Source organism: Ylistrum balloti, unplaced genomic scaffold (genome assembly GCF_031769215.1).
Source record: "Ylistrum balloti isolate Yb309-2 unplaced genomic scaffold, AGI_CSIRO_Ybal_v1 Utg370800, whole genome shotgun sequence".
Taxonomy (NCBI): Eukaryota; Metazoa; Mollusca; class Bivalvia; order Pectinida; family Pectinidae; genus Ylistrum; species Ylistrum balloti.
In genome coordinates, this window is record NW_026782466.1 from 1,106,445 (window position 1) to 1,119,071 (window position 12,627).

The 12,627-nt window shown below is 37.4% G+C and overlaps 1 protein-coding gene across 1 annotated transcript; it reads left to right on the forward strand.

The window, feature by feature from the left end:
• Nucleotides 1–4,354: 4,354 nt before the first annotated feature.
• Nucleotides 4,355–6,305, forward strand: LOC132558583 (uncharacterized). The gene is made up of 3 exons (XM_060223170.1): nt 4,355–4,420; nt 4,971–5,336; nt 6,157–6,305. The coding sequence occupies exons 2-3, from the start codon at nt 5,015–5,017 to the stop codon at nt 6,303–6,305; spliced, it is 471 nt and encodes a 156-aa protein (XP_060079153.1). The 5' UTR covers nt 4,355–4,420; nt 4,971–5,014.
• Nucleotides 6,306–12,627: the final 6,322 nt, after the last annotated feature.

A 12,627-nucleotide genomic window follows, 5' to 3' on the forward strand; every position in this document is an offset into this window, starting at 1 on the left:
ATCTTTTATTTGAAAGATGTGCTTGGAAATAATTGTTACATAACTATTATAATTGTTTATTGAAAATACGTGTAGTTAACGTAGCAAATTAAACCGGAGGACATTTATCATGACCCAAGAGGATGAATTTGAACCAAACCCTAGTGGTCAAGGGACGAAGCCCTAAAGGGGAAGGTGCTGATATTAGATTAAACCCCACTACTCCTTTCTGTCTGAGTAGATTTCAACAAACTTTGGCCTGATTCATCAGTATGAGTAAGCAATTATTTCTTCAATTCAGAAATTTGATTCGAGGAGGCCCGAAATGGAAGAAAAGACAATATTTGCTTCAAAACGTTACTCCTCTGTAATGCTTCAATGGATTTCAATCTAATTTAGCCTGAAACTTCACTGAGAATGGGGAATCATTTCTTGAATTCAGAAAGTTGATTCAACCACTAGGGACTTTGGGGCGGGACCCTAATGGAGAAGTTAGACAGGATTTTGCTTCAAAATGCTTCTCTTTCTGAATACTTGGATAAATTTCTACCAAATTTGATCTGAAACATCACACTGAGAGTGGAAAGCATTTCTTAAATTCATAAAGTTGATTCGACCCCTAGAGACTTTAGGGCGGGGCCAAAAAAGGGGAAATAAGTCAATATTTTGCTTCAAAACACTACTCCGTTTTAATGCTAGAATGGATTTCAAACTAATTTGGTGTGAAACATCACTGACTATGGGGAAATTATTCCTTAAATTCAGAAAGTTGATTAAAGCCCTAGGGACTTTTGGCGGGACCCAAAAGGGGAAATTATACAGGATTTTGCTTCAAAATGCCGTGGAAAATCTTTTCTTAAATTCAGAAAGTCGATTTGAACCCTAGAAACCTGAGCATGGGCGGGGCAATTATTGGGATTTTTTTTGCTTCAAATTGCTACTCTTTTTAAATGCCTTAATGGATTTCCGCCAAATTTCTTCTCAAACATCATTGGGAGTGAAGCGTCATTTCTAAACTTCAAAAAGAAAATGCTACTCCTAGGGATTTTGGAAGCGTGGCCCCAAATCTGGAAATTAGGCAAGAGTTAGCTTCAAAACCATACTCCTATTTAATGCTTGAATAGATTTCAACCAAATTTGGTCGGAAACATCATTAAGAGTTGAGAATTGTATCTCAATACAGAAGGTTGATTTGACCCCTAGGGACCTGGGGATGGACCGGGCCCCAAATGAGAAAGTTAGTCTCAGTCTCTGAGTTAATTTCAACCAAATTTAATCTTAAACATCATGGAGAATGGGGAATCATTTCAGATTCGGCCCCTTGTTAGTAGGAATGGCTATGATCTGCTTGAAAGGTTACACGGAATAACTACATTGTATGTCATAATGTTTAAATGACTTTTTCTCAATAACCAAGAGGACCAGGGTGCTGATATTGGACCAAGTTCATAGGTGTCAAATGTGTTGAAATGCTTAAGCAACTTCTTCTCAATAATCGAAGGGCCCAGGATAATGGTATCAGGCCTGTAGCAGCCTAATCATGATCAAAATAAGCAGTCCTCTACACTTTTTAACGGGCAATTTCTGTTTACTTAGGCTATGGTATAAAAATCACCACTGTGTGGATAAAGTCGGGCACGGATGTCTATATACTAGTAAATATAGAACAATAAATCGGCTGTAGGCTTAATTGTCAAAGCAAATGCTCATTGTGCAAAAACAATAGTAAAATCGCGGATAGATTGTCAGAGTAAACATCACCCTGCTAGATAAACACCACGAAATCTAAATTAAATTAAATTAGCAAAAATGGAATTGAAATTACTAAACAATAAATGAATAGCTATAACTGAATAATGATAATAAACTTACAGACAAAACAAATGATCTTTAAAAAGAGGAGTATTATGAGTAATGTAATACTTACATTCTATAGAATCGAAGCTCATGTGAAGATATTACAAATAGCTGTTGGTTCCGTTGTTTACCTTGTTCTCATTTGAGAACGTGACATTACCGAAATGGGTTGACCAAGACTTATATGATCGTAGTGGTAGATGAAGCAGAAGACGCTTACTCTTCAAGAACACTATTTCAGGATTCTCCGCGTAAATATTTCTTTTGTTCCAATTTTGTCATAGTTTTATTGAATTTGAGCTTGAATTATGATTATGTGACATGTTGGTATTTTTTTTATTACGATTTTGTTAGCATGTCGGTATCTTTGTTGTTATTTTAACATACAAAATGTATACGTATATACGTATACGTATACTGACTTGTTCTTGTTTTCATACGAGATTTAATTCATTGAAGAGCCTATCAAAACAGGTCACAAAGACCTTGCAAAGTCGTTTAATTTCACCGTCAGAAATATTGTTGACGTCTTGTCTTTAAATAACAAGAAAATTATTGACTACTTCTGTCGTACACATCCACCAGAACTGGAAATCAAAGATACGACAGACTCTTCTACATCAGCTGCTTATCTCGATCTTTCCCTACAACGAAACCTTCCCATCAAGTTGTATGATAAATGTGATGATTTCAATTTCCCTATTTTTTTTCATTTCTGGATAGCAGTATCCGTACGTCTTCAACCCATGGTAATTTCATGTCACAGTTCATTCGATGTTCAAGGACCTGTTTCTATTATCACGATTTTCGTGCAAAAAGTTGTCAACTGAATGACTCGTAACATAAGGGCTCAAAAATGCAGGTTGATGAAACTAATGTGGACGTTTTATGGTCGTCTTAGTTATCTCATTAAAAAATATTCTATTTCTTTGCGCGACATGAAGCTGGACGTATTTGATGCTTGTTAGTTTACCTGTAGATTCAGTTGTTGTATACGTTGTACTCATTTGAGAACGCGACATTACTTACTTGGATTGATCAAGGTTTACATGGCTGGTGTCGTCTTATTCTCCTTGTACCTTTCAGGATTCTCCGTGTAAATCTTACTTTTGCTTATATTTTGCCCTAGTTTTATGGAATTTGAGTTTGAATTGTGATTATATTGCCATGTTGGTATTTTATTTTATTTTTGAACTTCACTGTAGTTGGTCCATCCTGTATGATGCAGTTTAATTATCACTCTAAATTATGAAAAGGTGCTATGCACTTGTGTGTCTTTTGTACAACCCTTAAGACAGCAGGTGGTAGGTTTCAGTCCCCGAGGTTGCCGTAACCTGCATGCCACGTTTTAATTCATTCGATTACTGACAAGGTTCATAATATAAACAGGTTATTACGTGGCTGCTTCATCTCCCCGTCCACAGTCGATTCCTAGGCTTCAACATTCAGGCCCTTGGCTTCACTGACGAGTCCTAGAAGGACGAAACAGCGGTAAGATGCAGTTTAATTAATTGTTTGGTTCTACTGTATCTAATTCTAGATTGTTAAAAGGTGTTATTCACTCGTGTGTCTTTCTTTTTACAATATTATATCGTCTTCATGCTATCATCTACATCTGTATAGATTTATTTATCAGATCCATTGGGTGAGACACAGTATACATATATAACTAGAGCATTGGCAAGTGTTCAAAATGTAACAAGTTCGTCATAGCCCTCCCAAACTTGACCAACTACAAAAATATCTGCAATATCTACACGAGCACCTGCCAGATAACAAAACCTTATGTTTGTCTACCTGGGCCTGGTCACAGGTAAGCTACACACCAGTAGATCCTTACGTCTGCAGGGCAACAAGTCAAAGACCCAGACATAATAACAACGATGTTCTAACCAGGTCACAGGTTGTACAGCATACTTTTGACTTACGGGTGCACTGACCACTATGTAAGGTAAGCAGAACAACGTTATTTTTTAAAAAACAATTTCTTCAATACATTTAAAGAAGTGACAACATATATCCCCATACTGATTCGAAAGGCAACAACACTTGTTTTAGAAAGTAAGAAATAATTTGTAGACCCTATAAATGATTGTGATGAAATCTGCTTACGCGAGCAGAACTGATGAATACGGATGAATGAAATGCTGTAGTTTTGTTCTAAAAGAATATATTTGTGTTGACATGTCGATCGAACCAGAGGTTATTTCTTTGTAAACAACTGACATTTCTTGTCCAGTTAACCCAAACGATTTTGTTGGAGATTTTGTCACTCCATGAATCCCTAATCACCCCCTTCCTCCGCTCACCCCTACAAATACTAACACACTAACAGATAGTATTATACAACAGTCGCCTGTTCGAACACGATCGCGTGATATAGCGTGACGTGATCGGAGTCCAGTTGCCGGCGATAACAGTTAAAATCACCCCATCATTTACGTTAATATTGGACTGAATCTCACCATTTTGGCCACATTCAAAAATGCCGAGAACGTTCGACATTTGGATACCATAGGACCTGTTTCACGGCTTATTTGTCCTGGATAATTAGTATATTTTGTATTTGTAGGATGGATTATCGGTGAGTTGTAACTCTGTTCTCATTCATATAAACAAACACAATATTACGAGTGAGCATCATATGATCCATGTAAAAACTATATAATTAGGTACATTGTCGACAAATGATGAATTCAACTGCATCATACAAGTGTGTTATCCTCCTTAATTGGTGGGGGAACTCCACTGGGAACATGAAGATATAATCATGGTATCCTGTCAAAGTGGTTGAATTATATTCGGAAGGGTAATATCTCGTTATCTATCCTGATCAAAATATTGTATTAAATTGCTGATAACAGAGTGTTTAGTTTGATTTGAGAAGCAAACCTCACTCTCATTAAGGTCGGCCTCGATATTTGTGTTTGATTTTATTTGTTTTTGTTTACTTTTTAGATCCATTTTCTATCTTAGTCTTCTGACAGTGCTATCTTGACGCTAGGGTAAACTTGACGTATGGTTCGGAACTCATATCTATTGTGTGTTTCCACTTTAGTTGTCAATATTTGCTTGTCAGTACACTTATTCGTCTTGACGTAATGTTTCTTTCAATCTTCTATTTCATCCTCCAGGTTATTCTAGCCATCACCAGCACCGGTAAAAGAATACCATCAACATGGACACCGCAACTGATGTTCCTATCTGGACGCATGGCGTCACAAACTCTTCTTCAAATGAAACCATATCATCTACAGTCTCTCCGCTTCCTCAAGTACATCAGGATCTCATGTGGCTCGTCCCGACATTGTTTGGCATGTTCTTTTTCCTAATAGGCATGGCATGGTTTCTGTTCTATTGTATCAAAAAATTTGAACTTGCCGCCCTGGCATTTTGTTACAGAAAATTTGGACTGTGTCCACCTGACGAACGAAGTAAAATGTTGTACAATTCCCTGGGAGAGGACAATGAAACAGACTCTGACACTCTATATATGAGGGGTACGTCACTTATACCTAATGTCATTCGTTTACTCATGCATCTATAAATATATATATATACAGTATAATTTTGGCTCGTTATCGTAACTGATGGTCTTTGCCCGAACTCACGATCACCAATCGCGAAGCCAAGTTTCAAAAAATTTCTTTATCTCTGACAACACGGCTAAATATCCATACACACTAATATGTAAGCTAATAGCATCCGTTCTTCCAGCAGTCAACCCTCACTTGTCCTGGCACCATATATCTCTAAACGCAACTGCTTTGCGGGACATCACTTGTTTCGTTCAAACCTTTAAACTGAAAGAAAATATGCGTCTGAAGAGTCCCTGCTTTATCAAAGGATTGCGTTGGACTTACCATATTTCGTGTGTGCAATTATTTTAAAATAACAAAACACGACGAGATAGCTAAAAATGATATTATGTGTCAATTAATTTGATTGAAAGAATGGTTTGCAAACAAAGCTATTTTTGAAATTCATGTAGAGTCTGGGAACAATGGTGTAACCCTATCTTGATAGCACAATATCCAACCCCATTGCTTTTTCACACGACACGTTGTAACTCTAAGCTTTGTTATTGCACAGCATCAAATTAAGATCACAGAAACCGCACTCCTTATTGACGGCATACATTTTTCAGTTATTCATAAGCTTGTCAAATACCCTGAACATCCACCACAAAATAATATTTATCGTGTTGATATCGACATATGTTGAATTTGCAAAACTTATGACACGCGTGTATTGAGTCAGTGTACCTTCCTATGATCGGATGTGTGACCTACATTGTTATTGTTTTCATTGGCTTTCCAGATAAGTTGTTCACCGTCACCTCGAAGGATGGAAACATGTATCCGGGGGTCCGGATCTCCATGCCAAACTATTCTACAATGTCCCCTGTTCCCGACCTTATCTTGGACAGTCGAGTACTCAAACCTCCGCCATCTAAGACGGTTCAGTAAATAGGTCCGCCAGAACAAGGACAATTACCATTGTGTTTCTTTATTTGGTCGGGAATTTCTGCAACGCCGGCTTCTTCTTGTGGTTGCGTTATGACCGGGATTATTATACATTCTAGGATTAGGTCCACTTGAAACTATGCACATGTGGTCATGTGGTCAGCAAAATCTCTACATATAACCGATTTTCTGTGCTTTAGCTAACATTTGCCTAGGCTAGCTATCACTCACCTTTGCTGGCAAATCCTCCAAACTCCACATTTTCTGCACAACGCTTGAAACGTGCTACAGGACACTTTGTGTGCGCGGCATGTACCTTTATTGTTGCTAATACCTTGTGTAACTGGAATTATTCTTGCAGAAGTGACGCCAAAGTCAAGGCAGCATACTCCTCGATCAGATGACGATCCTGATACAAACGTGTGATAACCGTTAAAATCAAACTTATAAGTGAGTTCGAATGAATTGATGTGATGTGCCTTCAGATTAATTTAAAGACGGTGCTGATTCCGGAACGGATATATGTCCTTTCTCTGGACTACGTCAGTAGAAGGTATACATTTAAGATGAAATAATGATAGTGACTATCTTTCATCATGGTGCTTTATTTTGTATATCAAAGCCACTGGTCTGGTTTGTGATCTGAACACAAGTGTCCCAGTTTAAGTCCAGATTTTCCTCTTCGTCACTTCCATGACTTCTTAAGATGTTTTCGCCATTTTCATCAGTCGTCTACTTTAATGAAGAACGGTTTGTGACGTGGCTTCAGACAGACAAATACATACACGTTAAAGTCGTGTCGGTGTTGAGTGGTTAACATCATATATCATTTTAATGTTTATAGTTCAATGGAAATATTCTTATGCTGATGATAAAGATTGTTCATTGATTTGTTCATAAGAAGAAAATCAAAGACATCAATTTGTGATGGGTTAAGGAATTTTGAATGGGCCAAATATACTTTATCGACAACTTGTTATTGTATATAAACACGCTATTTCTAAAAACTTATTCCACTTATTCAATTCAACTGTAATACCACATACAAATGTATATATATATTCATATCATTAAATCATTCCATAATTTATAAAACGATTAACGAATCTTTGTCAACACATTATAGATCTTAGATATGGACGTGTAATTACTTAACGCGTATTGTGGACCAGTTTTTACTGAAACATGTCGTTGATTGTTTTGTACAAGTCATGCCATTGGTATGCCTTTATAACAATATCTATACCTAAATATAAACTTTTCTAGAACAGTCGATATTTTAATGTATGAAACATGCAGGAGTTTGTTACTTGGGTTACGCTTGTTAAAACGCTATATTGCTTAGAACTGATTCTTCTACACAAACATACCACCTGAATATCTTGAAACATTTACTTCGAGTAAATAGAGGGTGGGGGAGATTTGCAGACAATGGCTAAGAAGAACTAACACTTGCCGAATCTTACTAAAGATTATTTTAATGAGAATGTATGTCAGAATAAGCTGAATATGTCTCAGTTTGGACACGACAGTAGAAACAAAAAGACGGAGTTTACAGTGAAGAATAACAGATTAATGATATATTTTATTACTAATGACGTGAAAGGTCGTGTTCATTCACGGCAGCGAATGATAAATGAATATACCGATGACAGCACTTCTGTGGAGTTAAAAGTATGATTGTGCGAGTCCGAGACCTGAAATTCTAATATGGATCTCCAAAATCTGATCTATTGAAGCAGGAGTGGATGAGGCTAGACCGCCAGTGGATTCAAGATATGGCAATGTATAAGAAAAATGCCTATAAATTAACTATCGTGCTGTTTTACTAACACAGCTACATCTAACTCCGTGATCAAATTTAATTGAGTAAATAATTCAGATGAAAAATAAAAATAAAAATAAAGTTACATATTCCATGTGTATATTGCCTTTTTGATATTGTTTCGTAGTATGAAGATACGATATGACTTGAACTTGATGTTCTAGGTGTTATCATAGTACAATGTACAGGGACTATAACCAGCCAGTACAAAGTACAGGACAATTAATACATTATCAAAGGTCATCCTTAGTACAGCACAAATTAAGTATCATATGAAATTAAAATTTTCCTAAACAGGATGATGAATAATTTGATCATTAACCCTACACCAGACAGAAACAACCGACAATGCCCCACGAGCGCACGTGAAATCCGACGCCGGATTGGATATTATATACTATAATCTTTCCCCCCGGACAACTGTTTTTTATCTCCGTGCATAACGAGGCATAATGACTTACTAATTAAGAAAAATAACGATTATGAAGTTATTTTTCTTATGTAACTATAAACGTACAGTCAGTTTGACGTCACTCATCAAAGGGGTAACTGTATATCCTGTTTATATAAATATACCGCTTTTAATTATGTTAGAACTCCGTTACTACACTATTCTCTCCTGTCCAAATCTCTTACTTGATATCGTGTCTATATTACGTATTCCGCTTTTAAATATTTTGATAGAACTCCGTTATCGCACAAAAAAAATCTCCTGCCAAAATATCGGGGAATCTATATCCTATAGGGTTTCTCTAGTCTTTGTTAAGAAGATATATAAATTCAATATGGGTTATTTTACCTCCAGAATAAAAGGCTTGATATATATAGAGAGAAATTTATCCTGCAACATTGATGGGAAATCACACTATCTGAACTTCAACATTTTGTTGTTCAATCGATATCTTTGTTTATCGGTCGTTGACTTTACGCTGAATTTTGCCTGATGACGTACGCCAAAATATTTGTTCCGCGCAGAAATGTAGTTCCAAACTTCAACGGATACGACAGCGATTTTTATTAATTTTTGTAAATAAACTTGTACAGAAAAAACATGTAAAATCACTTATTTAAGCAATTATCTATATTAGTAAACGTAATTTTTAGGTAAATTCATAAGTGATTCCGTTGAATTTACGCACTTGCTAAAATTACAGCGGTTTTCCGCCAATACCGAATACAGCGAAAATCTATGCGACAGGTGTAGTCCGACAATGGCGGTGCCAGTTGCATTGTAAATACTTATCGACATTCCAATCAGGATTCGGCTGACCACATTTTATAGTAATTATTACCGTTTCAGTCACCAACACTATTTGCTAATGGGGTTGGATGGATTTATGTAGTAAGCCCTCGCCCACCGCTAACGTCATCTCATGTTCTAAAACGCTTTATCCCTGCAATCAACCATTCAAATATCATGATTTAACTTCAATTCCATTAGTGAAATGGGAGATCAGAATTACATTCATACAAATGGGTACATTTAAGGAGCTACAAATAAAATTTGGATGAGATACAACTATTCCTATAGAAGAAAGATTTTTTTTTAAATGCTTAAATCTATAAGGTCCCACACACAGGGACCAGAACCACTATTTATCAAAAATTAGTTAATCTTTCCATAGAGATGCTTCTGACCAAATTTGGTCAAAATGGATTGGGTCGTTAATGACAAGTAGCCAATTATAAGATAGAGTTGATGGATGACAAGTGGACGGCGTGCCATAAAATAAGCTCACCTGTCCTTTTGGACCAGGTAAACCAAAAACTGAACAACAAAAACCAAAAATACCATCAGTTTCTTTATTATGCCAAAGTTTTAAACTTATCTCTAATTTCAATTAACAGATTATCAAACTATTAATTTCAATATTAACAGGCATCTTTTTTTTTCTTTTATTACAAAGTTGACATATTATTAATAATTTGCTTGTTTTTTTCTTTGATCAGATGTATTCCTCCTCCCCACCCAGTTTAACTATTGCCATCACCTCCTCTTCCAAAAAAGATGTCACTGATCAAACTCCGACACTAATGTTCTCCCCTCAATCCCTTTTATCATATTCATTACATTCTAAACAAAATGCCATTCACTGGCATTAACTTTTGTCTAAATTATTTTCTTATATCACCTCCTACCTGCCTCCAGAACAAATTCCATTGTTCCTTAGACACATTCTTCATCTCCACTATGCACAACTCACTCTTCTCCACACATATATATATATATACATGTAGATACTTTAACCCTGGATGTATCATCTCTGCCCTATACACACTTCCTTTCCTCTCTCGGGGTTATCCCCTGGTCCAGAGTATGTACTCTCAATGATCTTCCCAGAAAATGTGTCCTCACCCCTCTCCCAGAAAATCAGATCTCGCCACTACCCACAGAACAATATGTATCCTAATCACTTTCCCTAGAATATATTTGTTCCCCTTGTCCATCTCCCCTGAATGTTTAACCTCACCCTCTCCCCTGAATATGTACTCTCATTCTTGTCCAAAGAATATGTACCCTCCCCCTATCCCTGAAATATGTATCCTCACCTCCATCATTACAATATACATGTTCCCTTGTCAATCTCCACTGAATGCTTTACCTCATCTCTCTCCCCTGAAATATGTACCCTCACTCCAGAATATGTATCATCATCTTTTTCTGTATAGCATATACTCTCTTCCCTCTCCCTCAAATATGTCCCTTTATACCTCTGCCCTAAATATGTACCTTCCTTCCTCCTCAGCTCTATTACCTCTCTCCCCCTAAAATATAACCTCATCCATCTCCTCTGAATATGTTTCCTCCCTCCCTCCCTACATAGTAAGTCCACCCTTCCCAAACATATAGTCTCCCTCCCCCCCCCCACCACATAAAAAGTCTACCCTCCCATCTCTATATAACAAGTCCCCACTCCACACAAAATAATTCCTCCTACCAATGTAATAAGTCCCTCCCAACATAATAGTTCCCCATCCCCACATAATAAGCCTTCCCTCCCCACATAATAACCCCCCACACATAATAAGCCTTTCCTCCCCACATAATAACCCCACACACATAATAAGCCTTCCCTCCCCACATAATAACCCCCCACACATAATAAGCCTTTCCTCCCCACATAATAACCCCACACACATAATAAGCCTTCCCTCCCCACATAATAACCCCCCACACCTCCCAACATAATAGTTCTCCATCCCCACATAATAAGCCTTCCCTCCCCACATAATAACCCCCCACACATAATAAGCCTTCCCTCCCCACATAATAACCCCCCACACATAATAAGTATTCCCTCCCAACATAATAGTTCTCCATCCCCACATAATAAGCCTTCCCTCCCCACATAATAACCCCCCACACATAATAAGTATTCCCTCCCAACATAATAGTTCTCCATCCCCACATAATAAGCCTTCCCTCCCCACATAATAACCCCCCACACATAATAAGTATTCCCTCTCAACATAATAGTTCCCCATCCCCACATAATAGTCCTCTGTCCCACATACTAAGTCCTCCTCCCCACATAACATGTCTCCCCTCCACACAAAAAAAGTCTTCCCTGCCCACATAAAAATTCCTCCGCCCCATATTATAAATCATTCTTCCCACATGATAATTCCCTGTCCCCATGTAACAATCCCCCACACATAATAAGTATTCCCTACCAACATAATAAATTATCCCTCCCCACATAATAAGTTTTCCTCACCATATAAGATGTCCTCCCTCCCTACATATTATTTTCCCTCCCTAACAAAGTAAGTCCTTCCTCCCTGCATAATAATTCCTCCTCCCCATATAATAAGTCATTCCTCCCCACATAATAAGTCCTTCTCCCCCTCCCCCCCTCAAAAAGTAAGTCCTTCCTCCCTGCATAATAATTCCTCCCCACATAATAAGACTTCCCCCCCACCACATAATAAGTCCTTATCCCCCCCCCCCCCAAAAAAAAGTCATTCCTCCCCACATAATAAGACTTTCCCCCACATAATAAGACTTTCCCCTTACTACATAATAAGTCCTTCTTCCCCCTCCCCACATAATAAGTCCTTCCATCCCAAATAATAAGTCCCCCTCCCTACGTAATTATTACCCCTCCCCCAAATAACAAGTTCTACCACTCCCTTTAAAAGTTATTTTACCTTCAGTTTATATTTCCTGAAAATGTACTTAAAACCTTAAAAACAAACTCCCTGTACCCAGCTGACATGACACAGCCATAAAACTGTCTAATTTCCCCCAAATATAAGTTCCAAATCCCTTTCCCTGAGTATTTGAGCTGTTGAATCTTTTTCTTTGTTCCTTTGAAGACAGGAAGCTTTACCATCATACAACCCCTCTCCCAAAGAGTTCGCTCTAATGGTAAATCTTGTTGTTACCAATATCTCACATCAAAAGACAATTGCCCCTAAGATAATGTTTAATATCTATCAACAGACTTAATCACATCTTAAGCTTTAATCTCAGACTTATTTCATAGAGACAATGGA

Excerpts from the sequence above, each read along its gene's own strand:
- LOC132558583 (XM_060223170.1), top strand. The coding sequence starts at position 5,015 with ATGGACACCGCAACTGATGTTCCTATCTGGACGCATGGCGTCACAAAC. Across the intron at positions 5,337-6,156 it reads TGACACTCTATATATGAGGG|ATAAGTTGTTCACCGTCACC; the intron begins GTACGTCACTTA and ends TTGGCTTTCCAG.